At 45.0% G+C, this 27,962-nt stretch overlaps 1 protein-coding gene across 2 annotated transcripts; it reads right to left on the bottom strand.

Moving 5' to 3' along the window:
- Window positions 1-230: 230 nt before the first annotated feature.
- Nsfl1c (NSFL1 cofactor) lies at window positions 231-27,578 on the bottom strand. Of its 2 annotated transcripts, XM_004668039.3 has the most exons (10): window positions 27,431-27,578; window positions 24,114-24,211; window positions 18,279-18,353; window positions 16,280-16,285; window positions 15,565-15,730; window positions 14,960-15,052; window positions 12,560-12,669; window positions 12,054-12,191; window positions 2,764-2,928; window positions 231-632 (listed from the first exon to the last, which is right to left on the bottom strand). In XM_004668039.3, exons 1-10 carry the CDS (start codon window positions 27,533-27,535, stop codon window positions 470-472), a joined length of 1,119 nt encoding a protein of 372 aa, XP_004668096.1. In that variant the 5' UTR covers window positions 27,536-27,578; the 3' UTR covers window positions 231-469. The 2 variants fall into 2 exon arrangements, with proteins under 2 accessions (XP_004668096.1, XP_004668097.1); XM_004668040.3 differs by lacking the exon at window positions 16,280-16,285.
- Window positions 27,579-27,962: the final 384 nt, after the last annotated feature.

Raw genomic sequence — 27,962 nt, 5'->3', positions numbered from 1 at the left:
GCCTTTTCCTGCACGTCTCCCTTGTTCTTTCCCTATGAAGGGGGGAATCCCCCACACAGCCATCTCTGGGGTTGCAGGAAGAGCACACTATAGACGAGAACTGTGTGTCATAGTGATTTTTACAGAGAGGATGGAAGGTCCCCTCACCATGCCCCAAGATAAATACAAATGTATAGCAACCAAATTCAGCTCCAGCTGGAGTTTCTGTACAATATGATGGTGATAATCTATCTTTTTTGGTTGTTTTTATTATTTTTTTCTTTAAAGTCCATTGATCATCACAAAAACCAGGAAATGCAACTAAGGAGAAAACAAATGTCCAACTGAAGTCTAAGAACCCAGAGCTACGAATGAGACGTGGCACTGGAAGGCTGGGTGTGCACAGGGGACGGACAGGAGGGGAGATCCCCCTGGGGCATGGCTGTGGCCACAGCAGACACAGGAGGGAAGTGAGGCAGCAGCAGGGCGGTTATGTTAACCGCTGCACGATGACAGCGTTGAGCAGATTGGCTTCCTTCAGGGTCTGGCTCTCGTCAGCCAGCTCTTTGTTAGGGAAAGTTGTCATAAGGACAAAGCTGGTGGCAGCCATGGCCGGCCGGGCGTCCACGATGAAGAGTCGGATGTCGCTGATCCTGGAGGAGGGTAAGTGGGGAGGTGGTGAACAGTGTTTTCTGCTGCTGCCCATGCTTGTTGCCTTTGGAAGGAAGAACACTTCCCTCCCTTTTTCCCCTCCTCAGAGCAGCTTAGCTGTCCCCTGGAAGCACATCAGATCAGTCCTTCCTCCTGCTAAAAGTTCCCTCTTCTTCAGGATAAGCATCCTGAGGTTGGCCTTATTTTTACTTATTTAGTTTTTCAAGGTTATGTCTCGCTGTAGCCCAGGCTGACCTGGAATTCACTATATAGTCTCAAGGTTGCTTCGAACTTACTGTGATCCTCCTACCTCTGCCTCCCAAGTGCTGGTATTAAAGGTGTGCACTACCCCACCTAGCTTATTTTTTTGTTTCAATGCATGGTCTCACTCTAGCCCAAGCTGACCTGGAATTCACTATGTAGTCTCAGGCTGGCCTCAAACTCATCGCACTCCTGGTATTAAAGGTGTGCACCACCACACCTGTTGGCCTATTTTGCCCTCCCTTCCTTCCTTCTCTTCTCTCCTTTCATATACTCTGCCTCCCTTTTTATAACCCTAACCACACCTCAGGATTTCTCCCAAGGCAGCCTTCTTACTGCTCCTGGTCTTGGCACTGATCCACATTTATAAGCAGACATTTCTGGGACAATCTGACTATTGTCCCTTCCTATAACAATGAATCCCACCTGGGCAGAAATGTCTCTTTGGTGTCACAGAAGATGCTCAAACTATTGGTAAGCAACTCCTCAGTCCCAGGAATTCTCCCCCTACCTTGTTTTTTTTTTTCTTTTCAAGGTAGGGTCTTGCTCTAGCCCAGGCTGACCTGGAATTCCCTCTGTAGTCTCAGGGTGGCCTTGGACTCCCAGCAATCCCCCACCTCTGCCTTCCAAGTGCTGGGACTAAAGGTGTGCACCACCATGCCCAGCCCCCTTTTTTGAACTTTGTCCTAAACCTAGGGCCACATGGATGGAGCCACCTAAAACAGTATTTTTTCCAACAGCCTGTCATCAGAAGTCTCTTACTGCTTCCACGCAGCAGTGGCTCATCTGAGGGCTTGGATGTACAAGGTTGCACAGACACAGCAGCCATGCTGTGGTTAATTAGTAAATGGACATAGAAGTAGTAACTGGTGAGATGGGGCACCCCACCCCCCCAGAGGGAAGCTGGAGGAGGAGTTCTAATGTCCCAAGAATCTCTGGGCTTATCTCACACCTGTACCCCAGAGATGGGCCTGGTCCATACTCAAGTACTGCCAAACTACTCATCGGCCCACACCTAGTTCGCAGATCACTGATGAAACTCAGACCCAATGTTCTAAAGAAAGGAGTTGTCACATATCTCACTGGCAGCAGTCTTCCTGTGCCTCCCCTAGAAGACTAGTGACTCAGTTCTCCTACTTTCTTAGGAGAGTGAGAGTGAGAGTGAGTGAGAGAGACTTGGCGTGCCAGGGCCTCTAGTCACTGTGACTCCACACACATGTGCCACTTTGTGTATATGTATGACCTTGTGTGTCTGGCTTATGTGGGCTCTGGGGAGTCAAACCTGGGTTCTAACGCTTCATAGACAAGCACCTTAACTGCTAAGCCATCTCTCCAGCCCAGTTTCCCTATTTTTAAAAACAAGGAGGTACTTAGCCCTGATCTAAACCACATGAACTGGGACAGTAGAGTAGGAAGTTCCAAATTTCTCAAAGACTCGATCTAGGAAAACCTTAGAGCCTAGTGGCTTTCAAAGGCTGCTGTGGAAGAGGAAGCCAGGGGGTAGGGTGCAACTACTGTACACTTCTCCCTTCTATCTGCCACAGCAGTTCTAATTTAGTCTATTTGATTGACACCTGATTGAATGGCATGGAATTCCTTTGGACAAAGGACCTGGTAGCTTAATCTTAGAGGATAGGGAATGAGACCTACAGGTGGGACATGAATAATCCCTGGCTACACTGATGTAAGGGTAGGGCCAGGGCCAGGGCCAAAGGCTTCAGTCTCATAGATCATTCTACCCCAGCACCTCCTCCAGGGAAGGCAAGGCATCTCTGCCAGTGCTCAGGCAAAAGAACAGCTGCCACCTTCTCACATGTCTTTGTCTATCTCTGGGATACCACTAGAAAAAGCCAGGTCAGATAATACAAGTACCTGTGGCTGTGGTTAAATTTCTGCACCAGCCTCCCGCCATCGGCAAGCCGGATTTGGATGTTCGTAGTTGGTTCTGCCTCGTTGATTAAGATAGAAGAGCTGGCTTTGGCTTCATTTTCTGCTTGCTGGGATGGAGAACTGGTGTTCAACACTTGGGGGGCCGTGCTGAAGGGAGAGAAGCACATCAGGACAGTGCAGAAACAAGGACCTTCCAGGAAGGACTCCCTTCAGATCTTCACTGAGTTCCTGCTGTGCACCCAGCCCTGAGCTGGGTGGTGCTACCGTGCTCAGGACAGATAGACTCTTGCCCCCACAGTCCTAACAGGTCCAGAAGAATTCACCTTAAAGCCCAAGTCATTCATTACTCATCATAGTTGTTTGGCCTTTCTCAGTGTCTCGACCTGACAAGGGCTGGCAGGGAAGCCAGCCTGAGGCAGCAGAGATCAGGTCATGAGACTGAGACCATAATTTCTCAGACTCAGCAAAGTGACCAATGGGGCATCCAAGTCTGGGCCTGAGGCAGCCTTGGCACAGCCTGGCAAGTGACTTGGTTGTGTTGGGCTCTTCAGCCAGCGACCCCTAGCAAGACCTCACTCACATGTATATCTCATACTCACAGGTCAACTACAGTGTTTGAGAAGAAGTAAGAATTTCTGAAGAACAGAGAAGTCAGATAAGATAGGGCTTCATTAGACAATGAAGACAACATAACCTCTGCCAGTGATTAGAGTGCTCATCTTAGAATCACATGGGCTAGACTTTAACTCACCCACCAGCCATGTGGCCTTGAGAAAACCACTCAAGTTTCAGCAAAAGACATTTTGTTGATTTATTTTTGAAATAACGTCTTACTTGTAGTCCAGGTTGGCCTGGAATTCACTATGTAGCCTATACCAAATGTGTCCAGAATGTTGAGACTGCAGGCAAGTACCCCGACATCTAGCTTTCAACAAAGGACTTTAAAAATATATACGTTTTATTTTTATTTACTTGAGGGAGGAAAAGAAGCAGAGAAAGAGAGAGAATGGGTGCGCCAGGGTCTCTAGCCACTTCAAATGAGCTCCAGACGCATGTACCACTTTGTGCATCTGGCTTACGTGGGTCCTGGAGAATCGAGCTGAGGTCCTTTGGCTTCACAGGCAAGCGCCTTAACCACTAAACCATCTCTCCAGTCCCAACAAAGGACTTTTTTTAAAAAATATTTTTCATTTATTTGCAAGTGGGGAGGGAGAAGGGAAGAGAGAAGAAATATGAATAGGTACTCCATGGCCTTTAGTCACGGCAAACAAACTCCAGACGCATGCACCACTTTATATATCTGGCTTTACATGGGTACTGGGGAATCAAACCTGGGTAATTAGGCTTTACAGACAAGCATCTTAACCACTAAGCCATCTCTCCAACCCTCAACAAAGGACTTTTTTTTTTTCTTTTTTGGTTTCTTGAGGTAGGGTGTCACTCTAGCTCAGGCTGATCTGGAATTCACTGTGTAGTCCCAGGGTAGCCTTGAACTCATGGTGATCCTCCTACCTCTGCCTCCCAAGGGATGGGATTAAAGGTGTGTGCCACCACTCCCACCCTCAACAAAGGACTTTTAACAGGACTTTCATTAAAATGATTTTTTTTTTTTTTTTTTGAGGTAGGGTCTTACTCTAGCCCAGGCTGACATGGAATTCACTATGTAGTCTCAGGGTGGCCTTGAACTCACAGCAATCCTCCTACCTCTGCCTCCCGAATGCTGGGATAAAGGTGTGCACTACCACACCCAGCCTCATGAAAAGGACTTTTAACAAGGGCTACACTTGCCTGCCATACTCAGTTTTTGAAAAGATTAAAAGGGAGAATTATGGAGCTGGGGGGATGGCTCAGCAGTTGAGGCGTTTGCCTGCAAAGCCAAAGGACCCAGGTTCGATTCCCCAGGACCCATGTTAGTCAGATGCACAAGGGACACATGAGTCTGGAGTTCGTTTTGCACTGGGCTGGAGGCCCTGGCATGCCCATTCTCTCTCTCGCCTTCTTCTCTGTCAAATAAATAAAAATGTTTTTTAAAAAGAGAGAATTATGGCAGGTGTGGTGGCTTACTCCATTAATCCCAGCACTGAGGAGACTGAGGTAAGAGGATTGCTATACACTCAGGGCCATCTGAGACTACATAATGGATTTCAGGTCAGTATGGACTCTAACAAGACCTTACCTCAAAAAACAAAAACAAAACCCCAAGAGAATTACATAAAGCACTCATGATAGCTGACAAACACACAAAACACACATAGTCCTCATTTCTCCACCATCATTTGGAGTCTTCTTCCTTTCCTCAGAATCACCTACGAGCTTAGACTTTCTCTTAGCAAATGACCAGGCCTAGACCCCTGCACAAGAGACCACTAGTGAGGGCTTGCGGACCTTCTTGACCCCTACAAAAAAAGCTTAGTTAGACTCATTCCTGCATTTCACCCTTCTTTCTGCTCGGTACAGTCTACAGAGTACCTGAAGGAAATAAAACTGAAAGTACTCTCCAATGTGTTCCATATGACCCTAGCACCTTGAGGCATCTGCAGGAAGGTTTGGGAAATAAAATGTTGTCTCAGCCCCACCACAGGCCACTGAACTATTAAGGTCCTGAAAACTGTGAAGGCAAACTTACTCAGTTACTAGGCCCTTTAACTCTTGTTAACCTGAAGAAAGAGTATTTCATGGAACTGTTTGAGAAACATTATTCAGAAACATAAACAGGAAAGGAGAGCTGAAAAATAAACGTGCTTTTATGTGAGAGGGTGCTTAGAGAATTACAAAGCATAGTTCAGAGGACACTCGCTGCGCTCACTCTGTAAGAGGAGCTGCTTCTATGCATTACACTCTTGGCATATAAGACTCAAATGTGGGTCAGGACATACAGGTAAATGATACCACACCTGGACCTCACGAGTTGCTTAGATACGGTAAAATGTAGATACCTCCCGCTTACAAATACTGCTCTGCTCATTAGTTATCCAGGCATTAGACAAACTCTCCCATTAGACTATTAATTGCCTAACTGTTAACAATTTCAAGGGAATAGTCATATTTTAGCCAGTCAGGATACTAGCCAGGACTTTGTCAAGCTTTACTTTCTGTTATACTTTTGGAACCAACACTTACATTGAAAACATTTTCTCAAATTGTCTTCTGCTCTAGGATGCTGGACAAATGTCTTACTTAGGTACTGTGTGACCCTATGTTACTGACTGTGTAGACATCTTCATTTTCTTTTCTATGTATGGAGAAACCTCTTTGGGCAAGCAGTCCAGCAAGTGGCAGTTGTTAGTAAGCAGACCCAATGCAAAATCTCTGCAGTACACTACCTACCCACTGTTCCTAGCTCCACTAGTACACTACACTAGCAGTGTGGCCTTAAGCAAGGTATCTCACTTCCCAGGGCTTCATTGGTTTTTGTAAAACAAGGGGTTGCTATTTTCATAGTCAGATGAGGTGATGTGTGCAGAAGGCCTGGCATGGGGCCAGTGGAGTCTTCCACAAGACTTGGGGTTCCTTCTCAGCACTGCAACCTGGCAGGGCTCATGCTTACTGCTGAAAGGTTAACAAAAAGTTTGACACATGAAGGTGGCTGTGTTACTCTTCTTTCACTCACCTTAAAAATAAGGGGAGGCGAGATGGCATGATCAACACAAGGACTCATTTTATGAGTCAGAGCCAAGTCAGGTCCTGTGCTGAGTGCTTTATACATATTAACTTATTTAGGCCTTGCAACAGCCTGAGATGGAGAACCACATTTCACTTTAGAGATGAGAGCTCAGTATGGTGGCACACACCTGTAATCCTAGAACCTAGGCAGCTGAGGTAGGAGGATCAAGAGTTTGAGACCAGCTGGGGCTACATAGTGGGTTCAAGGCTAGACTGGACTATAAAGCAACAGCTTGCCTCATAAAACAATAGAAAAAGGAAGAGAAACTAGGTACAGTGGGGTTAAGATGTCCAGTGTGGTCTGAAGTGGAGCCTGGATATAATTCCAGCTATTTGGCTCTAAGGGCCTATGCTCTTAACACAGTACCAGGCCTCAGTCAGATAAATATAGGTCTGGATTCAGGAAGCCTGACTCTATGATTCAGTCTCCACATCAATAGTCAACAGCTGGGAATGATGTCACATATCTCTAATCTCAGCATTCAGGAGGCTGAGCAGAGGATTGCTATGAGTTTGAGGCCACCCTAGGTTCAAATGAGACTCTGTTGCAAAACGAAACAAAAAACAAAGGGCTGGAGAGATGGCTCAGGAATTAAAGATGCTTGCTTGCAAGGCCTGACAGCCCATGTTCCATTCCCCAGTACCCACATAAAGCCAGATGCACAAGTGGCACATGAGTCTGGAATGTGCAATGGCAGGAGGTATTAATAGGTCATATTCTTTCTCCACCCCCCCCGATTTCAAATGAATAAATTAATAAATATATATATATTTTTAATTAATTAATTTATTTATTTGAGAGCGACAGACACAGAGAGAAAGACAGATAGAGGGAGAGAGAGAGAATGGGCGCGCCAGGGCTTCCAGCCTCTGCAAACGAACTCCAGACGCGTGCGCCCCCTTGTGCATCTGGCTAACGTGGGACCTGGGGAACCGAGCCTCGAACCGGGGTCCTTAGGCTTCACAGGCAAGCGCTTAACCGCTAAGCCATCTCTCCAGCCCAATAAATATATTTTTAAACCCAACAACAAAACCCACAAAGGAATGAAGTAAAAATTCCCAGAGAGATAGAAATAGTTCAAAGTATATATTGCACCTGGCATATCCTGGAGTCATAAACAAATGACTATGTGGCTATGCAAGGCCTGACTACCCAAGCCTTGGCTCTTATTTGAAGACTGGGGAAGCAAACCAGGATTGAAGAAAATAAGCACAAAATGCTTCATACAGTGCATTGCTAATAGTAGAAACCCTCAAACAGCAATATATTACCATTCTTCAAGATTCTTCTCCATTACATTCACTTCAATCACTTGGAGATGCTACAGTTTAGCCACTAAGTGGAAGGTGACCTGACAGGCAGTCCCAGCTATCAGAAAAGGAAGGAAGAGGAGGGGCAAAACCTCCAACACTGGGCCTCATGCTTTTCAAGTAAGAGAAAGGCTCCAAAACAGTATTATTTCTAAAAGCGTGTAATTCCATCACTTAGGGGAAGGAGGATCTCAAGTATGAGGCCAGACTGGGTAACAACGTTCTAGGCCAGCCTATACTCTACAGATCCCATCTCAAAAGAGAGACAATGGAAAATGTGGTAGAATCTATGAGGGGGGGAAAAAAAAAACAACAACAACTAGCTATCCATTTGATTTAGACTCAAATCCTATTTCACTTGGTTACATAAAACTTTTTTTGTTGTTTTTCCAAGGTAGGGTTTTGCTCCAACCCAGGCTGTCCTGGAATTCACTATGTGGTGTCAGGGTGGCCTTGAACTCACAATGATCCTTCTATATCTGCCTCTCGAGTGCTGGGATTTAAAGGTGCACGCCACCATGCCTAGCTGAAACTTTATTTTTTTTAAAGATTTATTTTTATTTATTTGAGACAGAGGGAGAGAGAGTGATGGAGAATGGGCACACCAGGACCTCTAGCCACTGCAAACAAACTCCAGACGCATGCGCCACTATGTGCATCTGGCTTACGTGGGATCTGGAGAATCGAACCTGGGTCCTTAGGCTTTGCAGATAATGCGCCTTAACCACTAAGCCATCTCTCCAGCCCCTTAAAACTTTTTTGTTTTTAATAAAATATTTTACTTATTTATTTATTTGAGAGAGACAGAGGAAGAGGCAGAAAAAAAGAGAACGGGCATGCCAGATGCATGCACCCCTTTGTGCATCTGGCTTACATGGGTCCTGGGGAATCAAACTGTGGTCCTTAGGCATCGCAGGCAAACGCCTTAACTTGCTATAAGCCATTTCCTCAGCCCTCTTTATTTTTTTTTTATGCTCAGCTTGAAAAAAATAAATAATGAATAAAGCTCAGTGGGGTTTTTTTTTGTTTTTTGTTTTTTTGTTTTTAAGGCAGTGTCTCAGTCACTTTAGACTGACCTAGAACTCAAGGTAATCTTTCTACCTCAGCCTCCTGAGTGCTGGGATTAAAGGTATGTAGCACTAAAGCTCAGTTTTCATAAGAAGCCAGAATTAAAACAAAGTAAATGGAACTGCAAAGAATACTACACACACACACAAAAGAATACTCTGCAAACATCATACCTGATTATTACACTGCTGTAATCTGTTGAGCTCATCCCCTACACAAATAAATCATTTCCTGCTAAAACAGTTCTTCAGAAATATTTTTATTTTCTAAGTTGTAGAGGCTTACACATATAATATTGTTAGATTAAAATTTTTTTATTTATTTAAGAAAGAAGCATATATACATATATATTTGGAGAGAGTGAGTGAGTGGCCTCCAGCCACTGCAAATGAAGTACAGACACATGCACCACCCTGTGCATCTGGCTTATGTGGGTCCTGGGGAATCAGACCTGGGTCCTTTGGCTTTGCAAGCAAGTGCCTTAACCACTAAGCCATCTCTCCAGCCCTAGGGGTTTTTTTTTTGTTGTTGTTCAAGCTTTTTCTCTTAGAGTTATGAGCCTTCCCTTGTGCTACAAGTTTTAAAAAAAAATATATCACCTTTCTGGAGGGGAATTTAAATTTATGAAGAAAATCAGAGCCAGCAATTTTACCTTAGCCCAACATTAAGGAAGTTAAATTAAGATTTAATTACTGTGGTGGTTTGATTCAGGTGTCCCCCATAAACTTAGGTGCTCTGAATGCTAGTTCCCAGCAGATGGCAACTGGAGAATTAAGGACCCTGGAGGCGGCGTATTGCTGGGGGCGGGCTTGTGGGTGTTGTAGTCAGCTTCCTCTTGCCAGTGTTTGACACACTCCTGTTGCGACGTCTACCCTCTACTCATACCATCATTTTCCCCTGACATCACAGAGCTTCCCATCAAGTCTGTAAGCCAAAATACTGCCCCCCCCCCCCAAACAAGCTTCTCTTGGTTGGGTGTTTTCTACCGGTATGCAAAGCTGACCTCAACAATTACAGACCCCCCCCCCCCAGGTGGGGTCTCCCTTTAGTCCTTCCTTCCCTTCCCTTCCTTTTCCTTCCCTTTCCCCTTCCCTCCCCTCCCTCCCTCCTTCCTTTCTTTCTTTTTTGAGGAATAGTCTCACTCTAGGCTGACCTGAGATTCACTATGTGGCCTCAAACTCATAGCAATCCTCCTATCTTTGCCTCCTGAGTGCTGGGATTAAAGGCGTGTGGCACAATGCCTGGCAGTATTTTTCTTTTTCTTTCCTTTTCTTTCTTCTTTCTCTCTCTCTCCCTTCCTCCTCTCCCCTTCCCTTTTTTTGGTGTTTTGAGATAGGGTCTCACTCTAGCCCAGGCTGACCTGGAATTCACTATGTAATCTCATGCTGGCCTTCAACTCACGATGATCCACCTACCTCTGCCTCCCAAGTACTGGGATTCAAGGCGTGCGCCACCATGCCTGGCTAGCTTTTTTTTTTTTTTTTTCCGAGGTAGGGTCTCACTCTAGCCCAGCCTGACCTGGAATTCACTATGGAGTCTCAGGGTGGCCTCGAACTCATAGCAATCCTCCTACCTCTGCTTCCGAGTGTTGGAATTAAAGGCGTGCGTCCCCACGCCTGGCTAGCAGTTTTCTTAACACTGGCAGCTTTCCCAAAAATTATAGCACACTCATAGGATAGAAAGCTATGTAAGCATATGAAAGTGTTGCTCTCTAATTGGAATGGAGGCCCACTCTATGGGAATGAATACATGCCTGATACTGAAAACCTATGATGAGGGAAGTCATGAGCCCTAGTCTAATGCCTGCTGGGGCCTGGCTAAATGCATATGTTATGCTCACCAAACTGCCTGGTAAGCACTTCTCTTAATGTTCATAGCTCTATATTAATGCAACTTTCACTTTTGGTTAAACTTCTCTTTTCAGATGGCAGTGACCTCTGGGATGACTCAAAAAGCACCACAAGACTAAGAAGTAACAAAGGAGTGCTCAGCACTGAAACATCTCTATCACACCTTCCAAAGCTCAGGGTCCATTGTGGAAGAGGTGGTGGAAAGAATGTAAGAGTCAATGGAAAGACAGGACTCCTTATAATGCACTCTTCTAGACAGAAAATAGCCTGGACATCCATGACCAAGTAGTTCCTGGCACTATGCACACAAGACCATTATAACAGGAGGAAAAGTTGATGACATTGAAATAAAAGAGACTGAATGAGAGGGGAAAGGGATATGATGGAGAGTGGAGTTGTGAAGGAGAAAGTATGTGTGTGGGGAATTATCATGGTTTATTATCTATAATTATGGATGTTGTCAATAATAAAAACAATTAAGCAAACAAACATGTGTACTAGTCTGCCTACCATCATTGTAACTAATTATCTGAGATAACTTTCAAAGAGAAGAATATTTGGCTTGTAGCTTTCGAGGTTCCAGTTCTAAATCATATAGATGCACTGCTTTGGGTCTCAGGTGGACATGCCAGATGGCAATGGCAGGAAGCACAAGGCAGTTGTTCTACTTATACCTCATAGCTAGGAAGCAAGAGGGAAGTGGAAGGGGTACCACATTTCCCCTTGAGGACAAGTCTCCAAAGTGTCCAAACTGAGGACATGCTAATTCGCATATCCTCAAGGTTCCACCACCTGCCAACAATGCCATGCTGGGAACCAAACCTTTAAATGCATGGGCCTTTGGAAAATATATATCCAGACCACAGCATTTTTTTTTTTTTCATGGCAGGGTTTCGCTCTAGCCCAGGCTGACCTGGAATTCACTATGTAGTCTCAGGCTGGCCTCAAACTCACAGCAATCCTCCCACCTCTGCCTCCCCATTGCTGGGATTAAAGGCGTGTGCCACCACGCCCGGCTCACAGTAGCATATTTTTAAGCATACACAGTCACACTAAGTGAGTAAGAGTAGAAGGGTAGCCGGGCTCTACACCAGCTCCTTTACTCCTTCCAACAATAATCCCAGGAAATGAAGACTCTTAGTAATCCCAATTTATAGTTGAAAAAACAACCTGTACAGTCCAGGGCCAAATAGCTACAAAGCGAAAAACAGAAACTCAACTCCGGTCGGTTAACTCCAAAGCCCCATTCTACTCTTCCTCCCCACAAATAAAAACTTGAACTACTCTGAAATCAGTCAAGAGCTCGCCACAGTGAGGACACAGGGGTGGCTGGTTTGACTGGTGGGACTGAGTCCAGCTCCCAATGGTGCTGCTCCTCACCTGCCCAGTTTCTGGCCCTCGCCAGTGAAGGCTTTGAAAGCTCCCTTGGGCTTCACATAGTCCTCATCCCGGTGGTCCTCCATATCCAAGTTCACCTGCCCACCATGAGCTAATCTTCGTAGCTCAGCTGGCACCTCCCTGTGAGGAAAAAGGCAATGTTAATGTTCTCTGAAGCAAGATGGCAATGCCTGCAATGGGGTTGAGATGAGAACAAAGCTCTCAACCCCAGGTTAAAGTCTCTGGGAGCTGGTTACCTTACTGCTGCTACCTGTATGCCTCCACCTTCTCTCCTGCCTGCCCAGTCATAGCAGACACCTATTTATTTGGCCACCTGCTCCTGCCCCAGGAACAAAGGTTATGAAAAATAGACACAGTGCTAGGGGCTGGTGTATGAGTCTTTACCTCTCCAAAAATTTTATTTCTCAAATAATCAAAATTCCACTCCCTCCTTTCCCACCTGTCACCTCATCAGTAATTTAGGACTAAAGCAGGGTTTTTCTGCTCACCCTCTGCGGATAGACTCCAGAAATTGGGCATTTGCTGGGTCTTGGTAGCTTCTGAGTTCACCATTGTCTAGACTGAATCCACTTTTCCAGAGCTTCAGCACTATATGAACCTGTGATAACAGGAGATAAGAACATATATACTGACAGGAACCTAGAGTGTGCACTAATTTGAATCTGCTAGTGAGTGTTAGTACTTCACCACATTGCTATTTAAACACCAATGGGAGCCAGGCGTGGTGGCGCACGCCTTTAATCCCAGCACTCGGGAGGCAGAGGTAGGAGGACTGCCATGAGTTCAAGGCCACCCTGAGATGACAGAGTTAATTCCAGGTCAGCCTGGACCAGAGTGAGACCCTACCTCGAAAAACCAAAAAAATAAAAATAATAATAAAAAAATAAAACACCGATGGGGTTGGGTGAGGTAGTACATGCCTTCATTCCTAGCACCTAGGAGGCAGAGGTAGGAGGATGGACAAGGCCATCCTGAGACCACATAGTGAATTCCAGGTCAGCCTGGGCTAGAGTAAGACCCTTCCTCGGAAAACCATAGAAAACATAAACAGCAATGGGCCTGGAGAGATAGATGGCTTAGTGGTTAAGGTGTTTGCTTGCAAAGCCAAGGGATCCTGGCTTGACTCCCCTGGACCCACCTAAGCCAGATGCACAAGGGGGCACATGCATCTGGAGTTTGTTTGCAGTGCCTGGAGGCCCTGGCATACCTATTCTCCCACTCCCTCTTTCTCTAACATAAATAAATTTAAAAAAAAACCCAAGGGGCATGTACGTGCACGCGCGCGCGCACACACACACACACACACACAGAAATCCACCAACAACTAAGCAAATAAGCACTAACTTGAAACAGGAAGGTGCTATGGCACAGTTAGGAGGACAGGCATTGTCTCAAGGAGACATTACTAGTGAGGTGAACAGACAGGTGATTCAATCGAAGCCGTGGCTCCTTGCCTGTAGGGTGGCCAGTGCTTCATGAGGAGCTAGTGCTCTATTCAATCATGACACATCTATTGATCGGCTATTTTGGAGTCTTTAACAATGGCATCTACAATTTCTAGCAACAATTCCCCATACATACTTACAGAAAAGGGTCTAGAAGGCAAACCACTAATGGATTGGTGGTTGCTGCTGTAAGTGCCTAAGTGTTTGACTTTCTTCTTGCTTGGCTTTATTTTGGAATAAAACCAGTATGATTTAAAAAATATACAAATGGCCTCAAGGTTATGTGAAAACATTTTGTGAAGTAATGTTAAAAAAATTTTAAGACTCAAAATTATGCAGGGATTCACTTATCAAAGGAAGGACCCTATGTATATGGAAATGTACTGGAAAATAAGGAAAACCGTTAGAGATGGTTTAGGGGTTAAGTGCACTTCCTGCTCAAGCCTGATGGCCTGAGGGTGTGCTTGAAACCATCAGAGTTTCAATCTCCAGAACCCACATAAACAGCTAGGTGTAGCCATGTGCACCTGTAACCACAATCCCACAAAGGAAGCAAAAAACAGGTGATCAGGTATCACTAAGAGACTCTGGCTCAAACAAGAATGAGAGGGAGAGCAATGGAGCGGGACACCCAAGTTCTGTTCTGAGAAGTGAAGGTGAGGGGTGGTGCAAGGGCAGGTGTATGTGCTCACACATTACATTCACACATTCAAGCAAAAAAGGAAAACTTGGGCTGGGGAGATGGCTTAGTGGTTAAGGAGCTTGCCTATAAAGCCTAAGGACCCAGGATCAAGTTCTCAGTGACCACATGAGCACAAGGTGGCACATGCGTCTGGAGTTTATTTGCAGTGCCTGGAGGCCCTGACGTACCCATTCTCCTCTGTCTCTCTCTCTCTCTCTCTCTCTCTCAAATAAATAAAACTATTTTTTTTAAAAAGGAATAAGCCACTCATGATGTTGCACACCTTTAATTCCAGCACTTGGGAGGCAGAGACAGGAGGATCACCAAGAGTTCAAGGCTACCCTGAGACTACATAGTGAATTTCAGATCAGCCTGAGCTAGACTTAGACCCTACCTTGAAAAACAAAACAAAACAAAAAAACCTAAATAAAGACCCCCTAAAAAGGAAAACTTGAAAAAAATAGTGCGTGTTTCATGTTTCAGGCTTTCTCTGGTGGTCTGAAGCTCAAGTTCTTCAGCCATGCCCATATTATCAGAATCCTGGATACACTGGTCCTCTGCCTGAGCCCCATAGAATGTTCAGAAAACTTCATTTGTCCATTCTTTCTCATTGGCTGCCTGCCTAGCCAGATGAGAAGTGTCTTTGATTTTCATAGTAAGTCTTTCTGTTCGTACCACAGCAAGAGTACTGTTTCCAATTCCTTCCGAAAAATGGCACAACAGTCCACAAACTCTCCTAAGGAAGGCGGTAAGACACTCACATCTTGGCCAGAATGCCGCCTTCTTTCTCCTGCTACATAGGCAGACTCTTCCTCTGGTGCTGCCCCAAGGCGGTAGCCACCCCCTGCAAATGGCTGTAAAGGACAAGTACATAAAAACCAGTTACTCAGGTACAAGGACACACCATAGGATTCTGATCAAGCTTGTTAACAATTCCATGTACTTTCTCTGTGTACCAAACTCACTGACCACAGGGTGAGGTTGAGAGGGAAAAGCTGGAAAAGGCAGGAATACCCAGCTAAAGGGTTGGATACCACTAAGTTCTAGCTAATTATGGCAATGCCAGGAAATCTGGGTACAGAAAACCACCAGTGGCCTTTTAATTTTCCCAAAAGCAAAAAAATGTAGATTTTATATAAAAACTGGTGATAATTCAGCTACAACCAAATAAAGAAAATGCTGGGTTGGTTCAGTTGAATAGGCCAAACATATCTTTAAGACCTGATCCAGGCCACACTAGTCTTTTGCACAGGAAAACAAGTAAGAAATGAGAAAAACAAAGAAATGAGTCTTCATTGGAGGGAAGCAGGCCTCATTCCCTACTGTGGAACCCGAGTACTGGGGACACAATGACCCCTATGCTCACTCTTGGTTTACTGCTCTCTCCAGGGCTCTTGGTCACTCGCTCCACAGCTACAGCCCCATGTTCCTTGGCACCCTTAAAGAGATCATCCACCAGCTCATTGGGGCTTTTCTTCCTGGGAGGGCCAACAATCTGCTGTCCACTTCTTTCAGAGCCTCCAGCATAAAACCTGTGTACAAAATACCAAACACTCTAGAAAATGAACAGAACATACACTAGGTTCTGGGCTAGGTGCTAGGCACACTGAAGCAAAGGGTACAATGTTCTTGTTTTTAAGGAACTTGCAGGTTAGCTGGAACACATGTAAGGAGGCAGGCAGGTACAATGCAATGATCGCAGCCATGAAGTCAGTAAATGTCTCTAGGCACAATGAGCTCAGAGGGACAGCCAAGACTGCCTAGAAGGTGTCTTCTTAGGCTGACTCTTGAGGATGAGATTATCGGGGAAGGACATTCCAGGCATGCACAACAGCACATCAAAGCAGGAGCAGGGACCATCCATCTGAAGGCCAACCTCTCCAGGACACAGCAGCCATGATCTTAGTCAGATGCAGTTACTGTTCTAGTAGCTCAGGCTTAGTGGTGGTGGTAAAGTAGTACAAGCAGTGATGGTTCAGTCCTGGCTCTGTCACTGTGTGAACTAGTACTAAGCCAGTGCACTGCTCTGTATACTTTCTTGCCTTGAAAATAGGAGGGAAGGATTACATGCCCTTACCTACCTGTTCCTTAAGTCAGGGTCATGAGGTTCAAATCAGCAGGTGTATGCAAAAAAAAAACCAAGCAGAGTAACACACATGTGTGAGGGGGAGTGACACAGAACCAAGAGCTCCCCAAGACTCATTTCACCTTGCCATTCTTGTGATGTATACTGCAGGCTTGAGGAGATGGTAATAGGAAGGCCAACGAAGCTCCAACCTCAAATACAGGCCCCAAAACTCCTACACCAGGTATCCTAATGATCTAAAACTGACTTGAGATTAAGTTAGAATGGGTTGTCACGTAGCTAGCTGCATCCTTTTCACTATCATAGCTAGGTCAGTAGTATGTCCCCAAGCAGGGAATATAAAAAACTTTTTTAAAAACTTGGTCTCAGTCCTCGAGTTCTTCACATTTAACCACAGAATGGGAGGCACAGCTTGGGTCCTGGCAGGGATAAAAGTGGCAGTGCTATTTCAAGCTTGAAATGCTGAGGGATCAAAAGTTATGGGACTATGAAATAACTGAAGGTCACAGCTTAGAGGATGTGATGGGGGTGAAGATAGATGTGGTCACCTGGAAGCTAGGCATTCATATACTTTCACCTAAGGAGCGCAAACCCCTGAAGTTAACATATATTCCTGAATCATCAGCATAGCTAAAGGGAATGCTTTGAAGGGAAGCCCAAAATATGGATGAAAAGAAACAACAAATGTCATTTCTCAAGGACTGACCACTGTGAGGTTACTGCATTTTCATAATGGTTATTATAATCTCCTTGAGGAATGTCTGACAGACTAAGGCAGACCCATGGAGTTCCAACACCTGTGAACTAAGGCTGTGAGCAGTTCATTTCTGTTTGGTCCAGGTAGATAAAGTTCTCCTCACTGGACCAAAGAGTTACTGTTAAAGGATCTCCAAATCCTGATTTAAGAACTGGGAGCTGGTGATCAACAGTCTTAAACTTTTACCCTGGAATTTCTTTTTCCAGGCACTATTAATAGATAAAGATGTACATAGCACCAGTATTTACAGTAGTGAAAACCTAGAAATAATCTGAGCATTGGACATTCCATGCAATGGGATGGAATAGTTACTAAAAATGTACATGAACAACTTAGTGACAACAAAAGTTTTAAGACATCCAACAAAAATAATGTTCACTATGTGATTAGTTCACCATATAAATACTATATATATATATATATATATGTATATGTATATGTATGTATACACACACACATAGATAGATGATATATAGAGAGAGGTTGTACATAAAAAGTTAAAAAATATTTATGTGCTAGATGTGGTGGTGCATGCACTTTAATCCCAGCACCTGGGAGGCAGAGGTAGGAGAATTTGTGTGAGTTTGAGGCCAGCCTGGAACTAGACTGAGTTCCAGGTCAGACTAGGCTAAAGACCCTTCCCTGGCCCTCCCCCTCAAGAAAATGTATTTATATGCAGAAAAAGGACTGAATGAGAATATACCAAAATATTAACTGTAACTATTAAAATAATAAATGAATGTTATACTTTTCATTATATGAGTCTTACATTTTCTACAATGGACAACAATATCACAACATTCCTAAAAGTTAAAAACAAAGAATATGTATGTGTTGGGGGAATACACAATTATAACCTTATTATTATGCTTATGTGATATATCCTTTTCTCCCAATAAAAAAGTAAGTCAGACAGAAATAGACCAAAACTAGAAACCTGGCATTTCTGAATTGTGCTTTTATAAATGACCTTTTCATTGTTATTGATTTGTTTTCCTCTTCCTAATATTTTTCAACAAATGTTACTTCAACAATTAATGATAAAGACCCAGACTCTGACAAAAGAAGAAAAACAGTAATGTGCTGGGGGTAGTACTATGTTCTAAGGACACGATCTCCAGTAGTAGTAATGGCTGACAATAACTAAGAATGTGGTTCCTAGGATGTGTTTCATGTGCTAGCCTAGACTGACCCTACCAAGTACTTCCTGTGGACTGTGCTCCCTTCAGAGCCTTACCTCTGGCCCTCTTCTTCCTCCTCATCTTCATCTTGGTCATGAATGAGGTCTCTGAAGGATGTCACTCTATTATCACTGGAGGCAGAAAGGAGCAAAATTACTTCAGAGAGAGTTAGAGAAAGGTAACGTCTTATTATCAGCTGCCAAGTTGGCCACCAGGGTTAGAAAGTTTTATGTGTAGGGTGAGAAGATGACATAGGTAGAAAGTTGACCTAAGTTTACTTATCAAATAATGTAGTATTAGTTTGTTAAGGTCACACAGACCTGAAAACAAATGTGAATAAATACTGTGAGATAAAATGCAGTCTAATTTAAGCTGTCCCAAGAATGAGGAGGAATGAGGTATTCACTACATAAAACTTACTACTGAATGGTTTTATCATTTAATTTTTAAATATTGAGGGAATGCCTACATGCCAGGCACCAAATTAGATGTTGGATTTATAAAGATAATTAAACTCACTTTTTACAGGCTGTGGTACAGAAATTCAGCCAACCATCCACTGACAGAGCAAATTACATGGGCCTTTATAAGCATGAAGCCTCTTGCTTAGCATGGGTGAGGCAGAAATGCCAAGAAATGCTTCCCAGAAAAATACCACATTTGAATTAGTGACAAAGTAATTTTTTAAAAATAATTTTATTTGTTTGAGAGATCGAGGTGGGTGGAGGGAGGACAGAATGGGTATGCCAGAGGCTACAGCTACTGCAAGTGAACTCCAGAAGTATGTGCAACATTGTGCATCACCTGGCTTACATGGATTCTGGGGAATTGAACCTGGGTCCTTAGGTTTTGCAGAGAAGCACTTTATCTGCTAAGCCTTTTTTCTAGCCCCAAAGTAGTTCTTATGCTGTTGTTCTGACACAAATTTTCAAACTTAAGATCAGCCTCAGCCTCCAGAATGCTCAATTTCAGGTATGAACCACCTCACCTGGCAAGAAAAGGTACTTATTATATTTGAGAGGAAAAACCCAGTACCCATCAAGGCGCATTGGGAAGAGCCCAACCACACAGAGGCGTGACAGGCCAATCACCTCCAACACAGTCTTACGTGGCCATTCTCTTTCCTAGTTTAGATCTGCCCTTAAGAAACAGTTTTTTAAGCACCATGAGCCACCAACTTTACAAAGAAAAAAAAAAAGTTTCTGCTTCTTGGGGGAAAATAGCTTTCTTTGAACACAAGAAGGCACTATAGATTTCACGAGGCTATAGTAGTAGCTATTTATTGGGAAGAAATGTACAGCTACGTCTTGAAGATTTATTTCAAGAATACAATTGGGACAGGAGAAACTTCTGAGGTTTTATCAACAGAAATAAAAAATCAAAAAACAAACCACTACAACAAATGTAGTCCCTGCTTGAGTTAGCTGAGAACAGCCTCCCTGGGCATTTCTTGGGAGGCATATGGCATGGTGCAAAGGATCCATGTGACGGCATCTGCACTAGTGCCGGGAGAGGCTACCACTGACTCAGATTCTCAGTTTTCCAGAGTTGCTCGGTTTGAAGTCTCTTTGAATGACAGGGCTAGGATAGGTATCCATGGAAAAAAAACTGTGATCTTCCTGTTTTTAAATCCTTTTGTATATACACATATACCATGAGCAAACCGCATGCTCTGCATATGGCTATTTTTCCTTTCTCCCAAACAGATACTCCAAGACTTGGATGGCAGTTTCCGGTGCCCATCATGCATATAGTTCCAATGCCAACTCTGACCCCTACCCTGGGATCTTGGGAATGCTACTTAAATTCGCTAAGCCTTATCTTCTCATGTGTGCACAGACATAATCCAAGCACCAACCTTGTGGGCTTTCTGAGTGGCTGAGGTGACAGTGCTGACACACCAGAGCCCTTTGCACACTGTAGTACATTTAAGCACTAATTTCTTCCAGCAACAATTTTTTTTTAATTTTTTATTTATTTATTTGAGAGCGACAGACACAGAGAGAAAGACAGATAGAGGGAGAGAGAGAGAGAATGGGCGTGCCAGGGCTTCCAGCCTCTGCAAACGAACTCCAGACGCGTGCGCCCCCTTGTGCATCTGGCTAACGTGGGACCTGGGGAACCGAGCCTCGAACCGGGGTCCTTAGGCTTCACAGGCAAGCATTTAACCGTGAAGCCATCTCTCCAGCCCTCAGCAACAATTCTTAAAGTGTGGTCAGGATTATCAGCATCATCGGTGAGCCTGTGAGAAATGTGATTCCTCAGGCCCTACCTCAAAACTCTGGAAGAATCAAAACTCTGGAAGGGGCACCAAGCACAGTTCTTGCTTGAGAAGGAAAAAAGCCCCACAGGCAATCTTGATGTACCCTCAAGCTTTAGAACCAGTGCTGTGGGGAATGCTGGGACAGTCACCTTATGGCACAGACGTGCTGACACATTACCTGTTTCAGAATTCTGTTCTATGGTCTTCACAATTTGACAAAATGCTTCAGAAATTTCCATTTCGGGCATTAAAATTCCTAAGCTAGCCTGGTGCTCTGAAGTAGCAAGAAGTCCGTTACTACATTTTCTGCTTTTAATCTGGTCTTCTTGGTTCTGTGGCAGCACTCTTCTGTGATGGCGTTATTTCTGCACAATCAACTGGATGACGTGAGTCATAATTTGGTTACTGAGCATATCAAGTGTGGGTAGAGTCAGGCATGGTGAAATACACCTGTGATTCCATTATTTAGGAAACAGAGACAGGAGGATCATAAATTCAGGCCTGCCTTGGCTACACAGACACTGTCTTAAAAAATGTGATGAGTGCAAATGAGTAAGTACTTTATTCGATGCTATGAGAGTACTGGCAAGTTTTCTGGATGGTGTGGAGATAATGGCAGTGTCCCTGAAACTTTCTAAGGAAGCACAGACTTTGTTAGAAGAAAAGGGAGGGGGGAGGGACAAACTGTTACCTCTTGCTCACCTCATGTACAAGTGACAGGGGTGGGAGGTGCTGGGCAAGAAGGCAGTGGAAGAAGCTCTGGATTTCGACAGACTTGGGCCTGAATTTGTCAGGACAGTAACTGTGACTCAGCCTTTCTCAGATCACATCCTGACTCAAGAATGGGCAGTACACTACCTACATCCATGCTGTTGACAAGTGTTAAAGAGAACATACATGAGGACATGGTGAGAAAAATATTAGCCCCTCGACTTTGAATTTACTCAGGGAGAAAAATTCAGTTAACCATCAGGGAGCAATCAGGAGAGTTGTCATCTAGCAGAGCATGGACATGGTCAACGTGAACAGATCAGAGTTCTGAGAACAGGAGTAGAGTGTGCTGCTCATGTGAAAAGTATGTAGATGAACATGGGAGGGAACACAGGGATTGAACAGGCAGAGTGCAAGAGAGTGGGTGCACTCCCTTAGGGGAGACACACCAACAAGGACAGAACCATATAAAAGGTAGGGCTGGATCATCATAAAACCATTTGGAAAAAAAGGATTTAAGAAAAGGGGGGTAAGATTAAGGCAGTTTAAGGGCAAACTCTGGAGGACTGTGGAGAGTCCACGAGAGGAGAGGCAGTATGGTGTTGCTAAGATAAAGGAAATAGAAAGGTTCTGACCATAAATCACTGCTGTACTAGCTTGTGTGATCTTGGGAAAAGCCCAGCTCATGTCTTCGTCTGTGAAATGGTGATATGAATTGTACTCACCTCACAAGGTGGTTGTGAGCACTAAGAGTGTGAAGTCTTAACACAGTGCCTAGCACATATTATTGAGTTCAGACCTCTTTCCATAGCAACAATTAACCACAAGGCTCCCTACCTTTTATGAGAGAATTCAATAAAAATTTGAGAACCTAATAAAAGCTGTGGACTCTCTTGCCAAAAAAGATACCCGCCAATATATATTCACACTTCTGCCTATAAGTTCAGGCAACCTAGATTTTTGCATGTCTCTTTCACAGAATCCTAAAGGTTCAGGGGCTCCACACTCAATGTCCCATTCCAGAGTCAAAGAAGGAGCATGGTGACTGAGTGTTGTTGCTTGGAAGCAGACAACAAAAAAGGCAGATGGGATGACAGGGAGAACAGGGAGAGGTCAGCAACAGGCTAAGTGTCCAGTGATAGCTAGGTCAAAGGTTCCCTCTGAATTCCTCTGGGGTGTTAGCACAAGCTTAGTTTCCCTGAGAATGCAGTCAGTATTTTTCTCCAAGATAAGGACAATGGTACAACAAACTGTGCCCCTTTTCATCTTTTTTTGCTTCACTGCAGTCTACTACCAAGTCTGCTTAATCAAAACAATAAAGTAAAGCCACTAGGCCTGAATGTGTGCTTCCTTGGTTGTTTTACTTTCACGCCATATATTTGCACACACACACACATGTACAGAGAATGAGGAACAGGAAAATGGTCTCTTCAAAACAATGGAGTAAGCAGGAGAAATTGCTCAGTGGTTAAAGTCACTGCTTGCAAAGCTTGATGGCCTGAGTTTAATTCCCCAGTACCCACGTAAAGCCAGATGCATCATGTGGTGCTTGCATCTCAAGTTTGTTTGCAGTGGCAGGAGATCCTGGCACACCCATATTCTGTCTGTCTCCCCCTCTCTCTATCTGTCTGGCTGTTTTTCTTTCTCAAATAAATAAAAAATAAATAAAGTAGCAATCATAGCAGATAGTACACACTGTGCTCTAAATGCTATATAAGTATTATTTAATTTAATCTGCTATGTGGCAATGTGAAGACATGATTATCATTTCCATTTGACAAGTGATAAAAACTGAAGGACTGGAATAAATATCCTGCCAAGGTTAAAAAGTTCTTAAGTGGCCAAGCTAGATATGAACTAGGCAGTCAGGATCCTGGGCCTCTACTCTAATAAACCTCTGCCAGGCTAAGCCTGTCACTATTGGAAGAGAGCAGTAGCATGTAACTGGCTTGAAGGACTTAATTTTAATTTCTCTCCATTGGTCCTTTTGACATGCCAACATCTCAATAGTGACATGAGGTGGCTACCAAGGCCCAGACTCCAATAAATCCACCATTTTTACCAGCAGCTCCAAGAAGAGCCCTTCCTCTAACAATCACCTCCCAGCCAATACATTACAATGAGTCATCACCAATACCTCACAGTTTAGCACCTGCGAATACTGCAAAACCACTTTTCTAAGATCTCTTATCTGTGAAGTTGGGAGCCAGAGAAAGATGTGAATGGATCAATGAATATGGTGCCAATGTTCCTTCTTCACAGGGAGGAAATGTCCTCAAACCCCAGAGGCCCTCAGAGAGTGATCATTTACTACATCATGGTAATGAAACATGCTTCCAAATTCTGGGGTCAAATCTGGTTAACCCACACACACCCACCAGAGAGCAGATGCAGCCAGGCTAAAGCAGACAGGAGTGTTGTGAGTTCAGACACTTCTTTGGAAAGACCAGCACTGTCCCTCCTATACACGGTAACAGTGATCTGTCATGGGAACCAGGAATCTAGGAATGGTGATGTTACCCAAAGGTTACCATCATTTCCCTGGTCAACTCAGAAAGGTGGGTCTATACATGTTTACTGTCTATACTGTCTCAATGTGGTAATAGGCATTCCTGGTCACCTGGCTTCATCTGTTACATCACAGCACTCCTGAAGCTCCTTTGGTTTTTACTTAACAACTTCCAGAGATGGAGCCATCACTCCTGGCAATCCATAAATAAAAAGCCATAAAAGTCTTACAAGTCCTGTATTTTCACTCACAATGAAACCATAACCACACTCGGGTAAGAGAAGAGCCATGCAGAGAATGACTAAGAATTACACAGCCTAACTTTCTCTCTTGAACCCTCTGTTTAGTCAGAAAACATTTTCTTCTTTGCTGGAAACACATGCAGGAACAAGTGAAGTTGGTCCTTACCTGGGCGCAGTGCCTCTGGACACTGAACTGGGGGTTGCTTGTGAAATGGTCACAATGTCTTCATCCCCTCCATCCTCATAAAAGCTTGCTAACGCAATCTGAAACAGAGAGGTAGTACCTTCAGGTCCTTCAACAGTTCTTCGCCTGAACTTATCTGACAAAGAAACATGAAGACATGACCCATACTTGTAAGATGTCCTGTATCTGGGACCTTGGAAAATTAGACTGAAATGTAACAGACAACTCTTAGTTTTCATATCACCTGAAAATAATCCCACCCACTAAAGGAAAAGATGACAAAAGGTTAGATTAGTGAAGATCCTCTATTATTCTTATGAAATAAAACCAGCATCTATTTATTGAATATTAACATATAATGTATGTTTTCCTTCTGAGGTAGGGACTCACTCTAGCGTAGCTGACTTGGAATTAACTCTGTAGTCTTGGGTTGGCCTTGAACTCACAGTGATCCTCCTACCTCTGCCTCCTGAGTGCTGGGATTAAGGGCGTGTGCTACCATGCCCTGTAATTTACATATTTTTATTTATTTGTGAGCAGATGGAGAGAGAAAGAGAGAAAAAGACAGACAGCACAAGGGTGTATGGACACACTAGGGCCTCATGCTGCTGTAAAGAAACTCCAGATGTATACACTATTTTGTGTATCTGGCTTTACATGAGTACTGGGAAACTGAACCAGGGACAACATGCTTTGCAAGTAAGCATTTTTGTTGTTGTTGTTTTTTCAACATGGGATTTTACTCTAGTCCAGGCTGACCTGGAATTCACTATATAGTCTCAGGGTGGCCTTGAACTCACAGTGATCCTCCTACCACTACCTCTTGAGTGCTGGGATTAAAGGTGTGCATCACCATCTCTCTAGCTCTTGAATATTAACTTACGTGCCAAGTTATTCTGTACACTCTACATGTGTTCATTCATTTAATGCTCCCAGACTACTATGTAATGGGTACTAGAACTGTCTCACTTTATAGAACTGAGAAGGTAAGAAACTTGTCCAAGATTACACAGGTTAGTAAGGACTGGAGTCAGGTTGCATCCCAGGCAGTGTGCTAAGGCTCTCTTAAGTTCTTCCAGGCATTAATAAGCAACTATGGGGTCAACCTCAGTTGCTACTTTTCCCTTCTTTTTGAAGTCCCTCCCTCCTTTCTTCCCCTTCCTCCCCTTTCTCTCTCTCTTTTTCTTTCTTTCTGTTTTAAGGTAGAGTCTCACTGTAGCCCAGGCTGGCCTCCAACTCTTAGCAATCCTCCTGCCTCTGCCTCCTGAGTGCTGAGATGAAAGTTGTGCACCACCACCAAATGGGGATGGTGTCTCACCAACTCCACCCACTAGGTGAGATAATTAAGATTACTATTTATGGGCTGGAGAGACAGCTCAGTGATTAAGTTGCCTGCAAAGTCTAATGACCTGAGTTTGATTCCCCAGTACCCACATAAAGCCATATGCATAAAGTGGCTCATGCACATGGAGTTTGTTTGCAGTGGTTGGAGGCCTTGGCATACCTATTCTGTCTCTCTTCTATCTATGCTTGCAAATACAATATAAGTATATAAATATATATATAAACTGTAGCTTTCTCTCATCAACTCAATGGGTAGGCATTTATTTTGTTGTGTATCTGTGTGCAAGCTAGATGTCAACTTCAGGTGCTGTTCCTGAGGACCTGCCCACCTTGTTTTTTGAGGCAAGACCTCTCACTGATATCTAAGGCTTGCCAATTATGCTAGTCTAGGCAGGCTGGTCAGCAAGCACTAGGGTCTTCAAGTGTGTGCCACCATAATCAGCTTTTTCCATGAGTGGCTGGGAATCTAACTCAGGTCCTCATGCTTGCATGGTCTGCACTTTACCGTCTGCGCTGTCTCCCCAGCCACGGATAGGCATTTATTAATCATATTCTACACAAAGAACATGACAGAGCAACGAACTCTACAGAAGTCAAAGACATAGCTCCTGCTCTTAAGGTGATCAGTCATACAGGAGGCCGTGAGCTGACATGGGACAGCCAGTATGAAGATGTCTTCATATGTATAACCAGTCTGCTGGGAGGCATATGCTGTCTTGGAACGTGCACTAAATGGACATTCAGGAAGCCACATCCAAGTACTGGCCCAAGTAGCTAAGTCATCCACCATATGTGAGCCTCATTTTCTGCGCCAACAGTATGAGAAGAGTGGGACAGATGACCTGGTGGGGCATAAGCTTTTCTACATTATACTTCTGTTCAGCAGAGGAGCCATGCTGCTTGTAAAAACATGTGGTTTTATTTCTTGTGTTAGAAAAGCAACCTAAATGTCAGAGCCAGCAAATCCAGTTAAATCCCAACCCTACCGCTCTCTGGCTGAGACATCTTGGGCACATTCCTAATTATTTCAAGCGTCCAATTCCTCACCCATAAAACGTGGCAGGTTAGCTTTTGTATGTTTGACTAGTGAGGCCGTCTGCGAGTTACTTAAGCCTCACCGGCAAAATTTGAAGCATGATAATAAAACGTACAAATACTCAATAAACATTAGTCACCATCGTGTACCTAAGATGTAGGCTGGCCAAAAACATTTATGCAATTCTGTCTACCATTAATTGCTGGTTGTTTCCCAGCACTGGGTGCCGCCACTGTGAGAGGCAGTGGGTATGCATCAAGTGTGCAACAGTCGTAGTGAAAGTTACCTTGTCTTCTGAATTAATCAACAGGTATTTTAATGACTACTCAGCACGTGCCAGTGAACTCCACAGCACATTCCAGGAGGCCCCCATCTTACAGTTAAGAGGTGACGAGGCTCCAACCTGGTACCACCAATCCCACAGGTCGTTCTGGCCAGTAATTAGGCTAGAAGGGGGCGTGGGCCGATTCCAGAGCCGGGTTCCTCCCTCCGCCGCCACAAGGCTGAGGACTGGGAAACTTCGGCGACCACCCGGTCCCAAGTGCCACACCACCCGGAAGCTGGGTCACACTCCCCCGCAGCCCCGAGGCCCGCGGGCACTCGGCGGGGCAGCCACGCCCCCAGGCGACACTTCTCCACGAGGACTGCGGCAGCGAGAGCGCCGGGTCTCGCCCGTGCCACGAGCCCGCGGGGAAACTGAGGCCGTGCCGCGCAGGCCCGGGGCAGGCTCGCGTCCCCTCCCTCCCTCCCCAGCCGAGCCGGCGACGCGTGGCAAGCGACCCCGGGACCGTGAGGCCTGGCTCAGGCCCCAGCCCGGCAAGGGATGACTGTGCGCTTCGGCCACGCAGAGCTCCGAGCGTCAGGCGTCCGCGCTCCGCGGCCCGCCGCCCGCCCCACGAGACCCGCCCCGAGGCGCTACCTGCAGGTCCCAGTCGGCAGACTCCAGGAAGAAACGGGCCCGCTCCTCCTCGGCGCCCGTCACCACCACGAACTCCCTCAGCGCGTCCTGCCGCTCCGCCGCCATCTTCGCCCCGTGCACTTCTCAAACCGCTCCGGCTCACGGCGTACACCCTCAAAACCCCGCTGCGCTGCCGTTCCGCCCGCCAGTCTATTCCGCCCAGACGCTGGGCAACCCGCCCCAACCCCTCCGGCCCCGCCCCACGCGGTGCCTCACAAAAATCCTTCCGTGCGGGGAAACAAACCCTGACTCTCTGCGCCCTCTGGCGGTCGATGCTCGAACTGCAGCCTAAAGGCTGGCTTGAAGTGGTGGTGGAGGCGGGATGTGGTGGTGGAGGCGGGGTGGGGGTGGGGGTGGGGGGCTGGAGGGAGTGGATGAGAGGTGAGACAGGTTTTTCACAGTCCTGTGGGATGAGGAACACCTGAGGGAGTTAGGTTAAGAACTGTTCATAGACTCATTCCTTCATTTCATTAATTTATTACTTGTTCAGTTC

The sequence above is a fragment of the Jaculus jaculus genome, chromosome 8 (assembly GCF_020740685.1).
Source record: "Jaculus jaculus isolate mJacJac1 chromosome 8, mJacJac1.mat.Y.cur, whole genome shotgun sequence".
Lineage (NCBI taxonomy): Eukaryota > Metazoa > Chordata > Mammalia > Rodentia > Dipodidae > Jaculus > Jaculus jaculus.
The sequence above is the reverse complement of the archived record's forward strand: the minus strand, read 5'-3'. Positions and strand labels throughout refer to the sequence as shown.